Source organism: Nelumbo lutea, chromosome 6, assembly GCF_056320005.1.
Source record: "Nelumbo lutea isolate HS-2025 chromosome 6, American lotus-T2T, whole genome shotgun sequence".
Lineage (NCBI taxonomy): Eukaryota > Viridiplantae > Streptophyta > Magnoliopsida > Proteales > Nelumbonaceae > Nelumbo > Nelumbo lutea.
In genome coordinates this window covers 36,172,097-36,191,238 of record NC_142689.1, presented here as the reverse complement: position 1 = coordinate 36,191,238, position 19,142 = coordinate 36,172,097, and the positions used below count along the sequence as shown (strand labels likewise).

Genomic DNA, 19,142 nt, shown 5'->3' with positions numbered 1-19,142 from the left:
ATTATAGTAATGACTATAATTTACTTTGTAGGTGATTGGCATCGGTTGCTGGGAACATTGCAGAGTTTTTTATGAGAAAAATAGTGATTATTTTTTCTTCGAAACCAGTGTTGCCTTAAGGCATTTTTTGATAAAACAGCATTGGTTTTGTTTGGTACCACTGCTCAGTGCTGACATCAACATTGATCTATATTATCCAATGTCCAAGATGGTGTTACATTAATGCCATGTCATTGCATCGTGGGTAACAATGCATAATTTTCCTAGAAAACATTGAATTTGGTGTTGCTCCAAACAATACTTTCTCGATTTGACAACACTTTCTTGATTTTGAAGGTACGGTCTGAAGTAATGTTTTTTCTAGAAAACTGTACCAAACAAAGAGGGTGTTGTTTGAAGCACAATTTTCTCTAATGTAATGCTTATGTGACACCATTTTCTAAGAAACGACAATGATACCAAACAATGCCTTTGTTGACATCAATTTGCCCCCTCTATTCACTAATCAAGCAATTTTGTTTGCTGAATGTTTGCGCATTTTCGTTTGGTAATTCTTTTCAGGTTTGGCGTTTAAAATATCTATTTTTTAGGCATTAGGCTCATTTGGTATTGCATCTAAAATATAATCTAAAATGTTTTTTCAGATTGAAATTGAGACACAGGGTGCCGGTTAATGCCCTAAAATGTATTTTAGACATGGACTAAAATTAAAAATACCCCTATTTTATTTGATTATTCTCTCTCCACGTATTCCCGCCACGGCCATTGCAGCAGTTCTGTATAATACTTTTGTTTTGTGTTGCTTCAAATCCAATAGCCAAAATCCCCTCTCGGACGGGAAGAATGTCTTTGAAATCTCTCTCTCTCTCGGACGGGAAGAATGCATATTCGCCGCTAGAGAACATTCACTCGGTACATTGAAAAACAAAAAAAGAAAGTATTCTCTCCCGCCCAAACGAAAATCCCACTTCCCTCGTCATCCCTCAATCTGCATCAGCGAAAACCCCCTTGAACTTTTCTCTTTCACGATTTTAGTTTCCAACCGTCTCTCCCTAATCTCTTGCCTCTCCTTCCTTCGGCATCTGAAAAGAATTGAATTGAACCAAAATCTGGTGAGGTAAGTCACCGATTTCTTTGCCTTTTCCTCTCCCCCTTTCATCTTCTCTCTTTCTTTCATAGTCGAGACTTCTCTTTGCTCCTTCTCTCACAGTCTTCTCGCACAGTGACATCCAATAGGCGACGGCACCTGCAACGACATATCTCTCTGATCTGATCCCCAAGGGATAGCAGCCCTTCACCGATTTGTCTCCTTTTCATCTATTCCAACTTCACAGTTTGCTTGTTCGTTATTCACTGTCGGTGGTTGAAAGCTTAGAGTGCAGTAACAAGTGGGAAGCCTCGGATGTCCAATTAGATTACCAGGTTTGACTCTGATGTTCAATTGGTTCTTTAATGATAAATTTTTTAAAGACTGATCATTTCAAAAATATTTTGTAATTTTCGATACTTAAGTGCTTTTTCTTTATTTATTTATTTTTAATTTCTATTCAACAGGTTTCTCTATAATGCAAGAATGGATTTTTTTTTTTTTTTGGATCAAAATGAACTTCATTAGATAGGAAAAGATGAAACCCTAGGACAATATGGGATATCTGGAAAAACCAAATGAGATATCCAAGAGGAAGTTCTTAGAAATTGATTAACAAAAAAATGAAAAAAAGAGAGTTTGATATCTCGGGCATTTGGGAATTAAGGGTTTGTTTGGGCTTCTAAGTTTCCTTTTGTTGAGGGTTTTAACAAAAGAACAAAAGTAGGGGTCTTGGGTAACAACACCACTAGGACTAATATTGAACTAGTTCAGGGGAACACTAGCTTCTATTGGTATGTTGAACTTTCTTTAAATTTCATTTAAGCACTTTGGGATTAAAGTTGCTGATAAGAAAAAAAAAAACATCAATAATAAAAGAAAAAAAGCAAAGAAATACTCAGAATTTATGGTTTTGATGTTGAGTGATGTATGAGACTTATTTAGAGATACAAGAAATATATAGTTGGAAACAGTCATAGTGTTGTTAAAACTTGAAGAAAGAAATGATTGTAAATCAATGTTTTGAGTTTGTGAAAGATTACCTAGAAATTTTAGAAACATTTAGCTTGAATTTAAATTGCCACTGAAAAATCATATTTAGTCTAAGAACACCGATCAACAAAAAATGTTGGGGGATCTCAACTGTCATTTGAAGCAACGGATCCCACTCTGTCTTTGCTCCAGTTCCCCTTTTTCATTAGGACAGCACAGAGCGATCTGTACCAGCTGATGGGTTAATAAAATCTAGCTAGAAACCCTTTAAAATTTGGTAAATGACCAACCCATTATCTAGGATTTGTTTTCTGATTAGCTAACTAAGAAACACAACAAAGTAGTTCAAATAGACTTCTAATCATCACAGAATGGAAGGCAATACAGCTGATGGGGCTTCATCTATCTTTATTATTCATCAAACAGAAGGAGAAACTTTGAGTCAATTAGCATGTATAAATGGTTAGACTTACCAAGGAATAAAAAAGAAAGAGAAAGAAGGAAAGAAAAAGGTGAAATTTTTTTCTATCCTTCAACACAAGGTTTAGGGTTGGAATGGTGACAATGTGTGGGGCCATTCACATCAACATCATCCGTTAGGAGGATAGTGATTTACAATGCACATGGGTGCAGCCCATGAAGTATGAATGTGTGGACCAATGGTCTAATATAAGTATATATGTATATATATTATCTGTTTTTAGATGTTTCTTTTTCTATTTTTGTTTTTAAAAATAATTTGATTTAAAACTAAAAACTTTTTTATTTGTTTTTGAAACCAACAAGAAAAACAATTCGCATTGTATGAACCCCCTTAGTGACCATTACTCATTCAAAGTTTTATTTTATCCATTTTTTCCAATTTTAAATTTAAATATATGAATATTGATAATCCACTCTCAGTCCAATGTCTTTAACTAACCACGGATGGTGGGGCTTTGTCCTAAAATTTGATTGCATGATAGAGAATGAATCACCATTATCTGAATTTGAAGTACCCTTTGACTGATTTTGTTGTAGTGGCAACAACGGTGGCAATAGAATCGAGGATGATGCGCGATGCAACGCGGAATGATGAGATTTCGCTACTTAGGTCCTACTTCCGGAGGAATTTATGACGCCACTGTGACGTGCCTTATCCCCGGAAAGAAGCGGCAATTTACACGTTTTCCGGCAGCGGCGGGCCCATGAGAGCGTTGGTGGAGGGAAGGGCAGAAGAGCCATTTTGGTATGCCAAGTCATTGCGGGAAGAGTATGTAAGCGACTTGGACTCGAATCGGTTTTGGAAGGTCAAATTGGGTTGGACTTGGTTAGTGGGGAAAGTGGTGAACTGCTTGTATTTGACTCAAGGGCATTATTGCCTTGTTTTCTAATGATCTATAAATTATATCGAAGTAACCAAGATCAAAGAAAAAAAAATGTTTCTGCATTTATCAATTCTTTTTTTTTTTCCTTTGTTTTTTTTTTTGCTTGTAAGAAGAATTTTGAGTTGATAAATGTTTCAACATTTGTTATTCTGTTTTTCTTTTTCAACTTTCTCTATTTCTTTCTCTCTCTTACTTGTCTTCCCGCCACTACAACTCTCAACAGCAACAATTCTCTCTCTCTCTCTCTTTTTCTCTCTCTCCTGTCTTTCTACCATCGCATATTTAATGGTTTTAAGATATTAATTTGATAATTATTAAATTTTTTTATTGCTTTATGGTCTTTATACTATTTTCATTATTCTTTTAACTCATAATAATTTATTTTTAATTTATAAATTGAAATTTATTTTCAATTTTATGTAAATCATTTTTTTATGAAATAATCCAAATTGAATTCAAAATGATCAAATAGTCTATTTTAAAGATAAAATAGTAAAATCAATGAATTTCAGATATGAAGGTTTGATCCAACACAAACAACCTTCTTTATTTAGAGCCTCTAAAAAATCAAAAAACAACTCTCTTTTCACAATAACATTTAAGGGAAATGTTTGCAATAGCTGTAATGTTTCGTGTACAAGATGTGACCAGCCTTTTGTAGGCAGCCTGACATTAATTAATCTTTAATTTAGGTAAGGACTATCAATGAGGTTGTGGGATAGGACCACATTATTAGTACAAACTACAAGATATTTATACAAGCTAGATACAACCGGATAATAATAAATCCACATAATAAATGAAATTGGTAACTTGACTAAAGTGACATTGGATAAATCCAAAGTCTGAAGAGCTAAAAAGGTTTTGAAAAGTCTCTAAAAGGATTCAGCTGAAAATTTGCTTTTTTGCTTTTGTAGACATTTGAATATAGTGGAATTGTTCAGAAATTTGAATGCTGTAACGTCTGAAAATTGTGCATTCTACAAATTTACCTCTCAAATTGTCATTTGAATTATTAAATAAAAAATAACGAAAACTATCAAATTTTTATAATATTATAAAATTTATAAAATAATAAAAATATGAGATAAGATTATCAATGTTTATAAAAAGATTAAAATTTTCAAAATAAAATTTATTTAAAATATTATAAAATAATATTTATTATTTTTAATTTGTCCTCAAAACATCAATATTTGCCTTCAAATATTAATAATATTAAGTAATTTTAATATTAATGTTCAATTTAAAATAATATTTATAAAATGTTAATAATATTAATATTATAAAAAATAAAATTGAAGAAAGTAGAGGTTGTCTTCAACCTCTGCCACCATGGTAAGAATTCCGTCTTTCTGCCCTATTGCCCCATCTCTCTCTCTCTCTCTCTCTCCTTTCTTCCATCCTTTCATGATTGTGCCCTCTTTCTCTTCCTCTGTTGCCGGTGAATATGATTGCGGTTGCTATCATGGTTTTCAAAACTGGATCGGACTGGACAGCCGGATCGAAAAAATTGGAAACGGGTCAGATGATTGGTTTCGTTTTTTCTCCAAAATTGGATTTTTTCCAAAAACCATTGATTTTAGTAAGTAAATCGTTGACCTGGGCAGTTAACTGTTCCAATCATTCAAATGGTTTTGACCGTTTTTTTTTTTTTAAGTTTTTTTTTTTATTTTTTTGTCAGAATGGGCCGACGTTCGACCTTATAACCGGACCCCTGACCTGTTCAGTCTCCGGGCCGGTTTGAAAAACCATGGTTGCTAATGCCCTCTCTCAACCTATGCTGCTGATGAACATGACTGCAGTCACTGTGCCCTCTCTCTCCTACTCTGTTGCCAGCGAGCACAATCACACCCTCTTTCTCCTCTGTTGTGGGTGAACACGATTGCGGTCACTGCTCTCTCTCTCTCAACCTCTATTGCCGGTGAACACGACTGTCATCCCTCTCCTCCGTTGCCGGTGAGGACAACCTCACTCTCTTTCTCCTCTATTGCCGGTGAGCATGACACCGCACCCTCTTTGTCCTCTTTTGTTGCCCGTGAGCATGTTATCATCCACACGTTTTGGGCTTTTGGCACCACCTTTCTATTATTGGTTCTCCATCACCATTGGCATCGGTTGGAAACAAAGGGGCATCGGTGGAAAACAAGTTTCATCCGCCACCTCCGAATGCGCTCAGAGGTAGTTCAACCTCTTAAGTTTTCGGAACTGTTTTCAGCTTTCGGAGGGTATGTTCGGAGGTGCAACCGAATGACCACCGGCCGCTTAAAAGGCAATATTTCAAGTGTTCGAAGGTCTTTTCGATGATAGCAAACGCCACCTAAATCTGGAGTCTCATCTCTAACTCTGAGTTACCCGGTTATTAAAGTAAATGCAATATCCCAAGGTGATTATTGAGGGAGATTCTAAGCTAGCTATTAATTTGTCTAAGAATGTGAATGTGGATTTGCCATGGAACCTGAAGACAAGGGTTGTGGCTACTGCTAACGTCATGTTTATTGAGTAGCAAATTAGGCAAGAGATGCAGCGTTGAACAACATGGTGGCATGGTGCTTAATGATTTCAATCTTCCTCGATCGCTTGCTTTTATTTGTGTAGCACCTTTAAACAAATTGCAGTATCCCAAACTAATGGGAATAAAAAGGAAGTTTTTGTTCGTAGCTGATGAGCTACTACAAATGTTGTCAGACTTGGACCGGACTATATTATTAAATCAAAGTTTTAAACATCGGATTGGATATTAAGCTGTTCTGGCCACCGGTTTTTGTGTCAAATGGCCTGACTGCCCAGTTCGAGCGGATGGCCCATTGTGACTTAAAAAATAAAAAATATATATAAAACTAAATCAAATAAAAAATGACCAAAAACCATCTCCTGGATAAACAGTTCGACCGATGGGTCAGCCAATCACTGACCAAATCAACGGTTTTAGGCTTAGGTGCGGTTTTAGGGTGAAACGGAACCAATTCCTGGGTCAACCCAGCCGATCATCCGATCTGGTCCGGTTTTCAAAACCATGGGTTGAATCGCCCTTTCCTGACCCTGCTTAATTGAGTCTTCACGCTCTGAACAAGCTAACCGTCCGACTGGTTAATCGGTAAAACCGCGACCCAGTCAGTGGCAGTGGCAGAAAACCAGCAAGCATTTCAGTTTCCGTCTGATCCGAATCTGAACTATAAAAACCCCTTTTTCTTATATAAATAGTCACGGGAATCTTGTCTTTATGGCCTAGAACTCAGTAGCCAGTACGTGCCTATCACTTCACATCACTAAACTATGAATCTCCATTCTGTAGTCAATAAATTAGCATTATCTCCTTGATATTACTTACATAGTTACATTGTCATTTTAACTTCTAATTATCTGATTTTGTGCCTCTAATAACCAAGAAGATTCTCCAGTGAATTGCTTTCTAAACCACCATCATTTCCATGCTCACTCCCATTTTGATGCAGGAAAAGACACCTACCAACTTCCTTTATTACAACCTTACCTATCCCACAGGACCAATTCAGGGTCAGTGAGGTGCCAGGTGCTCCTTTCTCTGTGGCAAGATTCTGCCTATTTTTCACTGGTTGTTTAGGCATTGAGAGCTTCACATTTCCAATCTTTAAACTTCATTATACTCAGATGTGAACCTCCAGTTTGTGGGCGAAGAAGCCAACTCTGCCGCCCACTGTGAAGTCAAAGCTAGCTCAGTTGCTCTTTTGTTTCCTTTGCTCCTTGCACTGTCCCTGGCCTCGCAGATATCCTTCTTAGGGACAGCAAGTCTGGGCCTCAATTTTGATCATTAATACAGGCCGTTTCACCTCCACCCCCCAACATAAAAAAAAACTTTGATACAATAACAGAGTAACAGAGGAATATAATTAAGGAATTAGTGTAATTGAGAGGCTACTTTGAAGGAGCCAAACCTCCAAATAGGATTACACTCAGATTTCTTCTATGACTTCTCATAAGAGAACTGAACTTTTTAAATACAATGCCTTTAACTACATTTTGATAAAGGACACCCCTAACTCAACTACCATAGGTCTCGAACTAAAGAATCGATCTACTCAACTAAATTCAATCATGACCTTCTAATTTGACTTCACTAATCAACAACATAAAAGTAATTCAACAATCGGACTGAATCTATGGTTACATGGCATAACTACCAGACAGTAACAAATAGAGTAATTTCTATTTTTATAAGCACACCACCTACTGGCCCATTTGTCAGTGGGGCTGGAGCACGGTGAGAATATCCACATCTACTGATTATATGCTCCTCAGGCATAGATAATATTTACAAAATAATGATGACAGCAAAAAAGCAAAACATATATCCAAGATTATAGGTCAACAGAATGTTAAGATGATAACAAGTCAACAACAAATGTATTCTAGGAAAAGAAAATATTTTGCTTGATTTGATACAAAGTGACAAGTATATTCATCTTTATGAAATTGAATGTACTCTTAAAATGTAACAATTGTATGAAAGATATTAACTTTTCCAGAAATGGTAATTTCTAATCTACAGTACATGCAGAGAATGAAGACAAAAATGTAACAGAGAAAATGTACAGACATGTAGAATGCCTCCAATAAGTACTCTACATGGATGAGGTAAGAAAAACAAAAAATTCTCAGATACATTCACCCTCTTACTGTTAAAACCCGCAAACAACATGATAATGACCATGTCTTTCCATCTATGACTCTTCCGGTTGTTCTTCAGCAGCATCTGCCTCTTCCTGTTTCCTTCCAGATTCATCAACATTCTTTTGACTAAATTTCAAACGGAGAGGTCTCCCCAATAATTCCTGCCCCAGGAGGATTGAAAATATCAATACATTTTTACCTTTGTGATGTAACGTTAAATTAGAAAATTGATGGTTGAAAGTAGAAACAACTAAAAACCTGAAATATATCCAATAAACCAAGTAAACAGACTATTTTCAGCAATTTTTGTTATTATACCAAGGTACATGGTGAACATGGTGAACCGGTTCATTATTCTTATGTCAAGCAAGAATACAAAATATTTTGCCGTCTTCCTAGATTTTCTCCTTCACATTACAGCATTATCAAATCTTCCTACATGGGCGCATGACTTTAGCAACACTTTTTACTTCCTTTCAGAAGGTTACAATATACATACCTGGTCAGAGAAAAAGGAAGAAGACAGAGTTTGGCATACACCCTTACAGCCTCTTAGATTTCAAATGTACCTTCTATGGAGATTAAATCAGTTCAAGAACGTTGACTATTTTAGGTGCATTTCAATCTCTGTGTCCAAGGTTGAACCAAAAATTATGTAGCTTTCCAATTACAGCCTGTTATGGACGCATTCCTTGGGAAGACATACCATCGTCGCCGGCAGCAGCAGGAACCTGACCCACTGCCAGCAGCAGTAATGATTCAGTGATTCTCAGTCTACCCAGTTCGGCAGCAGCAGTCTCATCCAGATTAGATTAGCTTATCTTGCTTGTTCTTATCTTATTCTATTGCTCTTATCTTATCTTGTTAGTAAGTTATCAGATTAGGATTAGCTTATCTTATCCTTAGCAAGATAGATCTGGAAGTCTCCCTATTCAACAAGGAGACTCTCTCAGATTAGGACTCTTGTAATCTCCTATTTAAGGAGACACCCTTATTGAATGAAATCATCAAATTATTCAGTCAACGAGTGAGTTAGGAGAGTTGGTGATCTCTTGGACAAATCACCAAAGGCACCAAGATAGGTTCATCACGAACAGAAAGGAACAAGGGAAAACAGGAGGTTTTCTCCATGGACTGACCCGTGACAAGATCCTATTCTCGAGCCCTCAACAACTTGGTATCAGAGCAAGGCGTCATGGGAGATCTAGAACAGCTACCATCCAGGGTCCACGACCTCGAGCACCAACTCGTGGAGACCAGCTCCGAAGTTCGTGAGATCAAAGGCGAAGTGAGGGAACTGCGACATCTGATGGAGATGTTCCTTTCTAGCAGGGAAAGGCACTCTTAAGGAGGGACAGCCGCTAACGACCGTCGACCCGATCTGCTGGAGTCTTCCGGCAAACAGCAGTCCGTTAGCCATGGAGCAGCCGTCGTCCCCAAGTACAGCAGGCTAGAGTTCCCATCGTACAATGGCAACAGAGACCCCCTAGGCTGGCTGTATCGCTGCGAGCAGTTCTTCCGGAATCAACAGACAGATGACCGGGATAAGGTAAGCCTAGCCACCTTTCATTTAATAGAAGAAGCACAACTTTGGTTTTATCAGTTAGAGCAAGAAGAACCCGGGCTCAGTTGGCCCCAGTTTAAATCCTATTGCCTCCTTCGGTTTGGACCCCCACTGACCAGCAACCCACTGGGCGAGCTAATTAACCTTAAACAGACCGGAACAGTTGCTGAATATCAGCGACAGTTCCAAACCCTCCTTGCAAGGGCATCCTCTGTGCGACCCGACCAGCAAGTGGATATGTTCACGGCAGGGCTAGCAGAACCCCTGTGAGTGGATGTCGAGATGCAGAATCCCCCAAATTTGGTCACAGCCATGAACTTAGCCCGCGCATTTGAGCGCAAGCTGCAGCTCAGCCACGGAATTTTTAATGTGGGTCGTCCACCGAACTCGTGGGTGCCCCCAAGATCAGCAGCAACGACCCCCTCTTCTGCTACAAGCCGGGAACTGAAACTTCACATGACCACCACCTCTAGAGCAGTGACAAGTACAGGCAGTAACATGGCCACTCCTCCCATCAAGCGTTTGACCAGAGCAGAAATGGAAGAACGTCGAGCGAGAGGTCAATGTTTCAACTGTGATGACCTCTACTCGGCAGGACATAGATGCAAGAGGCTTTTTTGCCTTCTCATCGATGAGCAAGAGGAGGAAGGGGATCCCGCCAGATTCGAGCCAGAGATCTCTCCCCATCGATCAGCCGGTGCGCATTCTCGTCGATTCAGGGAGCACACACAACTTCATAAGTGAACAGGCCGCCCTGCAGTTAAAACTACCAATGGAACTCCGGCCACGACTACAGGTAGCCGTCGCAAATGGTGAGAAAGTTCACAGTCCAGGGATTTGTAAGGACGTCCCGATACAGGTCAATTCTGAACTAATTCTTGTTGATTTATTTGTACTCTCATTGGATGGGTTCGATATTGTTCTTGGGGTCAAGTGGTTAATCACCCTAGGGCTGATTTTATGGGACTTCAGTGCACTCACAATGACATTTCACCTAAATGGGAAACAAGTTTCATGGCACGGTTGCAGGGTTAAAGAAAAGAGACCACAGGTCCATACTCTTCAGACAGAACCGGCAGCTATGGAAAAACTCCTCACCGAGTTTTCAGATTTATTCCAGCAACCCAAGGGACTCCCTCCTCCCCGAGCTTGCGACCATCGCATCCCTTTAGTCGCAGGGTCAGCGCCAGTCGTTGTTCGGCCTTATCGCTAACCTCGCCTACAGAAGGATGAGATAGAAAGACAGTGTACAGTGACGCTGCAACAAGGAATCATACGCAAAAGTCACTCCCCCTTCTCTTCGCTGGTTCTATTGGTGGCAAAGTAGGATAGAACGTGGAGGTTCTGTGTTGACTATAGAGAACTCAATGACCGGACGATCAAGGATAAGTTCCCTATTCCCATTGTGGACGAACTGCTGGACGAATTGCATGGTGTGCAGTATTTCTCTAAGTTGGACCTCAGATCAGGGTATTTTCAGGTTCGCATGGCTCCTGATGACGTGAAGAAGACTGCCTTCCGCACCCACCATGGCCACTTCGAATTTTTTGGTCATGCCATTCGGTCTCTCCAATGCCCCATCCACATTTCAGTCATTAATGAACAAGGTATTTAAGCTCCATCTGCGCAAATTTGTTTTAGTTTTCTTTGACGATATCCTCGTTTACAGCAAATCATGGGTAGAGCATGTGCATCATCTGCGATCAGTTTTCGAGCTCCTGCGCCAATACAAATTATTCCTCAAAAGGTCCAAGTGTTCTTTCGGGGAGCGACAGGTTCTTTATCTCGGCCACGTCATCCATGGGCAGGGTGTGACAGTTGATGGTTCCAAGATTCAGGCTATCAAAGAATGGCCCAAACCTCAATCAGCCAAGGCCTTGCGCAGATTCCTCAGATTAACGGGTTACTACCGCAAATTTGTTCAGAACTATGGATTGTTGGCAGCACCGTTAACCAATCTGTTCAAGAAAAATTCCTTCCGCTGAGACGACACAGCAAAGGAAGCTTTTCTGGCGCTAAGGACTGCCCTGTCCTCCACACCAGTCCTGTAGTTACCTAATTTTGCCCTTGAGTTTACTGTCGAGTGCGATGCTTCCGGAGTAGGTATCGGCACCGACTGGCCGATCGGCATCTAAAGCTTCCAGCCTATGAGCGTGAACTGATCGGCCTCGCTCGAGCCGTCCAGCACTAGAGACCATATTTGTGGGGGCGGTCGTTCGTCGTTAAAACTGATCATTACAGCCACAAATACCTGTTAGAGCAACGTCTCACCACTGCCCCTCAGCAGCATTGGGTTAGCAAACTGCTCGGGTTCGACTTCCGAGTGGAGTACAAGGCGGGATCCTCTAATCACGCAGCTGATGCTTTATCTAGGCGAGATGAAGACGCGATGACTCTGTTTGGCATTTCCCAACCCCGGATCTCTCTGTTTGACAACATTAAGAAGGCAGCACCACAATCTCCGGAATGGTCACCCTTGGTCCAAAAGATCCAGTCAGGCACTGCCGACCCCAATTAGTCGCTTCAAGACGGGTTGGTACTATATAAGGGACGGTTCCATCTTCCGTCCGACTCCCCGTTGATTTCCACCATCATCACCAGCATCCATAACTCCACCCATGAAGGCGTTCAGAAAACGCTACACCGCATCCGGACTGATTTCCATTGGCGGGGTATGAAAACTTCTATTCGAGATTTTGTCCAGAAATGCTCCACATGCCAACAACATAAATGGGAAAACCTACACCCAGCAGGCCTCCTTCAGCCCCTTTCCATTCCGTCACAGATTTGGGCCGACATCTCCATGGACTTCATTGAAGGACTACCCAAGGTAGGTGGCAAATCAGTTCTCTAAGTGGTAGTCGATCGTTTCTCTAAATACGCCCACTTCATTCCTCCATCACACTTGTACAGTGCCACTTCAGTTGCCCTCATCTTCTTTACACATTTTTCGCTTACATGGGTTACCAGAATCCATTATCAGCGATAGGGACCCAATTTTCACCAATGCCTTCTGGAAGGAGTTATTCCAGCTGCACGGCACCACCCTGTCCTACTCTTCAGCTTACCGGCCGCAGACCAACGGTCAAACAGAGGTGGTCAACCGCACCATCGAAATGTACCTCCGTTGTTTCATCGGCGATCAACTGCGACGGTGGGTGGATTGGCTCCCTTGGGCCGAGTACTGTTACAACACAGCCTACCATTCTTCCCTCGGCATGATTCCCTTTCGCGTTGTTTATGGCCGGGACCCTCCTCGCTTGCTGTCCTACGAGCCTGGTTCTACTCGTTTGGATGCAATTGATCACTCCTTACAAGAACGCGACGCCCTCCTAGCCGACGTCCACCTTCGCTTACAGCAGGCCCAACTCCGCATGAAGCTCACCTATGACAAGCACCACCAGGAACTGTCGTTCGATCCAGGACAATTTGTTTGGTTAAAGCTCCAGCCCTACCGGCAACGCTCCTTGCGCCACAGGGCTGCCCTGAAGCTGTCCCCTAAGTTCTATGGGCCCTTCGAGGTTCTACGATGGATTGGCAGTGTGGCCTACCAGTTGGAACTGCCAACGACCAGCTGGATTCATGATGTCTTCCACATCTCCTTACTGAACCCATTTACAGGTGATCCTCCAGACCAAGTTCCCCCCCTACCACCCCTGAAAGATGGCAAACTGGTCCCCCCAACCTAAAGCTCTCCTTCGCTCTCGTTTCAATTGAGGAGTTCTTGAAGTCTTGGTGGAATGGTGTAACTTACCATCGGCCGAAGCCACATGGATCCAATTGATAGAGTTCCAAGCCACGTACCTGGAATTCAAGCTTGAGGACAAACTCTTAGTCCAGGAGGGGAGTAATGTTATGGACGCACTCCTTGGGAAGACATACCATCGCCGCTGGCAGCAGCAGGAACCTGACCCACCGCCAGCAGCAGTAATGATTCAGTGATTCTCAGTCTACCCAGTTCGGCAGCAGCAATCTTGTCCAGATTAGATTATCTTATCTTGCTTGTTCTTATCTTATTCTATTGCTCTTATCTTATCTTGTTAGTAAGTTATCAGATTAGGATTAGCTTATCTTGTCCTTAGCAAGATAGACTGGAAGTCTCCCTATTCAACAAGGACACTCCCTTAGATTAGGACTCTTGTAATCTCCTATTTAAGGAGACACCCTTATTGAATGAAATCATCAAATTATTCAGTCAACAAGTGAGTTAGGAGAGTTGGTGATCTCTTGGACAAATCACCAAAGGCGCCAAGATAGGTTCATCACGAACAGGAAGGAACAAGGGAAAACAGGAGGTTTTCTCCGTGGACCGACCCGTGACGAGATCCTATTCTTGGGCCCTCAACACAGCCCCTTGACCCTTTTATAATAGATGGCTAGAAAACAAGTTGTTTCTCAAAATTCCCACCTCATATGTGTGACAACTTTGCTTCTTCCACATATTCCAGCAAATTTCAAATGAATCTTTGCCGGAACCCTTATAATGTATGGGAGAAAGGTATGGATTGTGCTAGCAAATATGGATTATGATTTTCATATTAAGAATTTGAGTCGGCCTCTTCTCTCCATTCATGGAATGATATCTTGAAAGTTTATCCTTCTTTCAATTATTAAGACATGATATCTTGAAAGTTTTGGTTTAAGAAATGGTGGAGGTACCAACATCTAAGACCTTCCCCTTGCTTATACCAATTAACTAACTCCAAATCAACTGTGGTATGTCCTTATTATTCTCATCAGTCAGCTTTTTCTTGAGATCTCAATCTCGTATAGGAACTTTAACGAAGCTGGAAGCAGATATTCAATAAGTCACTAATTTCCTTGAGATTGTTGGTGAAGTATTACTTTCTCCAACTGGACCAGAATGATTCCCCAGTTCTGCAAGTAGTTTTGTCTCAACTATTTCTTTCAGGTTCCTCCGAGGTAACCTGTCATTGTTCCTCCACCTCAGAAGGAAGACCTGGGTGCAAGGTTCAAAGTATTGATAACCTGATATGCATGTTAATGCGCATTTTTTATTTCTTTTGGGTTAGTCAAATACCATTATTTTCCTTCTTTTATCTTTTTGTTTTCATGTTTTCACAGAGAGGTTATAATTCTATTATTAAACATTAAAAAAAAAATCCCAAAAGCCTGAAAACAAAATTTTGTGGACCTGCCTATACAATATGATATGCCCAACATGGGGAATATCATATTGAAATTTTAAACCTTGCCTGGGTGCACAATGCTTGAGCTATGGAGAACACTTTATGTGAGAGAACTCGAAAGGTAACACAAACACTTATGATATTGTCCAACAAATAGGGACTCAAATACATCTACCCTCATTTTCGCTTACTTTACCTACAAGAATGTCAATCCATAATCCATCTCTTTCTTCTTACCTCAATAACCAGGCAATTTGTTCCTTCTTTCTTGATAAGTACAGAATCATTAGGTCAGCCCATTGAGTGTATCCAATTTGCTTTCCCAATAGAATTATTGGGAAGGAGGGAAACAAGGAAGACTAGTTTGGAAGATGGTTCCTTATGCAATGGGGATTTAGAAGGGAAGTTTCTCTCCACTATCCACCAATTATTAGAGAAGGGTCTTATCCTATTTGACCTTCTGAGTACCAATGCCAGGGGAACTAATCAAGGATCAAAATATCAATACACCCAATACCAAATGTTGGGTATTGTTGCGTATCGATATGACTGATACTACATATATATATATATATATATATATATACATAAGAATTAGAAGGATGCCTTCTCTCAAGAACCATTCCACCTAAAAGCTTAAGTTGTTAGGTAGGTCTCTGAATAGGCTTTTATTCTCTAACACCTTCTATCATCCAAAAGTTCTAAAAGTTTTGAAATATATATGTATCTGTGTATCCATGCTTATCCAGGTGATCCAATATGGATATGATACACCCAAAATGGGGCATATCGTATTGATATGTTGTCCTTGAAACTAATGTAAGTGAAATAAGAAGAGACATGGGTATCTATTGTTCACTTCCACCTATGTAAGGCAGACTCCTTTAATGGTGACGTTGAGACCTCTTTGAAATCAAGTTGAATTCATCGAAATTCTTAGTGTAGTCCTGAGGCAGGAACTTTGAGGCTTGTTTATGAAAGATGGCAGCATTCTATATATGTTCAATGGCCCAGCATCTGATTCTAATTTTAACAAGTTTTTGTCCTTATTAAAGACTGTAATATAGACAAAGAAATAGGTTTTGGTTCTCTAATGGTGGAGGCTACATAAGGAATGTAATCTAATGGGCCAAGGGGAAGGTAGTGTGATCATTGAAGCTTGTTCATCGTGTAAGGGATGGTGTGGCTGATGATTTCATGAAAAGAAGGATGGAGAGAGGAGATGCATAAAGGTAGCTTTCCTTTGTAAAGTGCTCCTCCTTGGCCAGTTTCTAATGGTAAATGTTGTAAACTACATACCCACGATCAATATGATCTAATTACTGCTTATGAAAAGAGTAAGAATAATATAACACAAACTCGTAGCAATATAAAAAAAGCTAGATGGCAAACATATTGAAAGGATAAGAGCTACTTTTATGTACATGTAGAGGCTTGTAAAATCATCTACTTCGGGACATGGCAGTTGTTTTTTGTTTGTGAAAAGAAAACCATTTACAATGGTGAGAGCTCACTAAAACAAATTAAAGTAGTAAATATGTGCACCTAGAAGAATAGGCAACACAAGAATTATCTTATAACGACCCAAATATCCATTCTGTATCCAGCTAAATTGGCAAAGACATGCCTAGCAAACAATATGAGTGTAGAATGAAAAGAAAAAAGCAGGAAAAAAAAGTTTCAGCCAAGGGTTCTGAAAATGGGAATACCTTTCCATCCAAAGAAGAAATAGCAGATTCTGCTTCCTCCCTTGTCGCAAAAGAAACAAATCCATATCCAGCAGATCTACCTGACGGGCTGTCGAAGACCACCCTAGCTGAAACTGGGGTGAAACCAGCAGAAAAGAATTCTCTGAGATGGCTGGATCTCACTTTCCATGCAAGATTGGACACATAAATTTTATGGCGCGTCTCTCCAACAGGGGCACCTTCAGGGCGAGGACGAGAAGGTTTGTTCAATCTCTTGGCAAATTCCACCCTGATAATTCTTCCCGACAACTCCTGCAGCAGGAAAATTTCAGCTACGATGGAGAAAAGTTTTGGAGAATCACAGAGAAAGAACAATTGTATTTACTTCAACAAGTAAAAGAAAAGAAGGAACAAAACAAACCATCTTCACCGCAATTCAAGTACCAGTCTACCAGACAGCCAAAAGTCAGTAAGAAATTGAGAAAATTTTCCAATCGTAGTATGGTTAATAAGTCTTTACCATCATGTACCAGCACTACCAGAAGCAATTCAACAAATACCCATTGTTTGAAACTCTAATTGGACAGACACATTTAAGATCATAGTTGTCAAGGCGACGCCTAGGCGACAAGGCACCCTTGGAGGCTCGTCTCGCCTAATCGCCAAGCAGTTTTCTATAGCGTGTTATAAAAAACTTTTATATTCTTAATTTTTAGGTTATAATTATAAAACTGACATTTTTAAACTAAAATATTCATTTTGTGTGTTTATACACTAATTTCTTTTTATTATTTTCTTACTTGTTAGGGTTTAATCAATACAAACAATGCTAAATGCTATATTGAACCCTCAAAGACTTCAAAACCTGAAAAAATAAGGAAGAACATAAAATGTTGTCCAATCAACACATTTTCTTCTTTTTCTTTAATAATTTTGTGTGTTTATATACTAATTTCTTCTTCTTCTTCTTCTTCCACATTTTCTTTTCTTCTTTTCCTATAACAGAAATAGAGGTTCAGCCCTATATTTTTGGATTTTCTTTTCTTTCTTCTATTTCTTTTCGTGAATATGTTGGAATATGTTGGTTTTCTATACTTTAACATAAAGTTTATACTTTTCTTATGAAAATTATGGATATTTATTAAGGAAATATGATTATGGAACATAGAGAACTACCCTAGGATACATGTTTTTACTTAAAAAAAATCCATCGCCCCCTTAGGCGACTAGGCAACAAGGCGCCCCCTGTTGCCTAGCCTCCCCTTGGCTCCTTGAAAACTATGTTTCAGTTAAAATTTCCCGGAAAGAGGAGAAAACTTATGATAATCATTCCACCACTTGTAGCTTCTTGTTTGATTGCCTTCACTTAAAGTCCCAGTTCAAGAAGGATCATCTAAGAAATAAGTAAATATCGAAAATAAAGGAAGTATATAACACTTAAAATTTATTCGTTCCTAACAATCCCTTCATTCAATCTCATTTTCAAGAAACACTTAAGAAAAAGAAAGAAATAATGAATTTATTCCAAATCAGTGAGGTCGCTTACATATGAATCGAATTTGTCCACAACAGCACGAGCCTCTTCTCCGGAGGACATTGTGACAAAGGCAAATCCTCTGTTTCTCCCATCCTTTTGCTTAATAATCTAGAACAGGACAAGAAAAAACCACAACTTGCCTCAGGTAATTAAAACCAAAAGCTCTGAAGAAGTAAAAAAGAGCCGGAGAAAAACCTCGACATCATTCACAGTCCCACATTCACCAAAGAGGTTCTTAATATCAGCAACAGAGAAACGCCATGGCAGGTTCAGAACGAAGAGCTTTTTCCTGTGTTCGTCTTGGGTTTCCTCTGGTTTTTCTTCTACTGCGACCTCCTGAACCGTAGAGTATAGTTGGAAACCGATTTTTCTGGTGGAAACATTCGAAAGAAGCGGGAGAGAGGAAGAGTGGAAGTTGGGAGAAAAGCCAGGAGCAGAAAGGGAAATTTCAAATTTATTGAACGCTGAAGGTCTCGGGGACGAAAGAAACCTGGAAGAAGAAAAGGTTGAGAACATAGAAGCCGCTGCATGCAATGCCAATGTTGCCATTAGTGACCAAACAAAGCTAGAAGCAGCAGCTGCTGCTGCTCTATGTGGAAGGTAAGCTTCGTAGAAGACCAACCATGCCCTTGACCTTGATAATGATATATCAGTACGATCAACCTTCTAGGTAAGATGAGGTAATGGGTGTAAATAGTCATTTCAACTCCATGCCACCGTGGATGCTCAGAGTTCTGGATAATGTTTGTTGAGACTTGAGATGAAATGATTATATGGTCGATTATTCATTTATTTGTGTGGGCTGGGCTTGTCGATGGAGACCTTTCTCTATTTATGTGTTATAGAGAATGGGCTTGGCCACTGAGCCCATTAATTCCAGGCCTATACTATCTACGAAAATATTATGTTTCAAGCGTATCTGTCCAATCCAATATATGATTGGGCTGGGAATTTACTGGGCCGCTGGGTTGCTGTTGCTTCAATCCATTGTTTAACATACCAGGTACCATTTGCTTGACTGATGGGTGTGATCAAATCCAGATTTTAGAGATATTTGATTTGGTGGGTGTGATGATCCATCTTCTAGGGGATTGATTTGGGCCAAT

The 19,142-nt window shown here is 39.9% G+C and overlaps 1 protein-coding gene and 1 long non-coding RNA gene across 2 annotated transcripts; one reads left to right on the top strand and one right to left on the bottom strand.

The window, feature by feature from the left end:
* The first annotated feature begins 608 nt into the window (after positions 1-608).
* On the top strand, positions 609-3,613 carry LOC148848541 (uncharacterized). The gene is made up of 3 exons (XR_016100455.1): positions 609-1,117; positions 1,224-1,422; positions 3,101-3,613. It is a non-coding gene; the product is annotated as an uncharacterized LOC148848541 (long non-coding RNA).
* A 4,248-nt stretch (positions 3,614-7,861) lies between these two features.
* On the bottom strand, positions 7,862-18,697 carry LOC148848540 (RNA-binding (RRM/RBD/RNP motifs) family protein). The gene is made up of 4 exons (XM_088952186.1): positions 18,232-18,697; positions 18,046-18,144; positions 16,521-16,811; positions 7,862-8,258 (listed from the first exon to the last, which is right to left on the bottom strand). Exons 1-4 carry the CDS (start codon positions 18,583-18,585, stop codon positions 8,148-8,150), a joined length of 855 nt encoding a protein of 284 aa, XP_088808312.1. The 5' UTR covers positions 18,586-18,697; the 3' UTR covers positions 7,862-8,147.
* Positions 18,698-19,142: the final 445 nt, after the last annotated feature.

Coding starts and splice junctions, on each gene's coding strand:
- LOC148848540 (XM_088952186.1), bottom strand. CDS start 18,585: ATGGCAACATTGGCATTGCATGCAGCGGCTTCTATGTTCTCAACCTTT. Junction 16,812..18,045: donor TGGACAAATTCGATTCATAT/GTAAGCGACCTC, acceptor TTCCTGCTGCAG/GAGTTGTCGGGAAGAATTAT. Junction 8,259..16,520: donor TTTCTTCTTTGGATGGAAAG/GTATTCCCATTT, acceptor CTCCTGGGGCAG/GAATTATTGGGGAGACCTCT.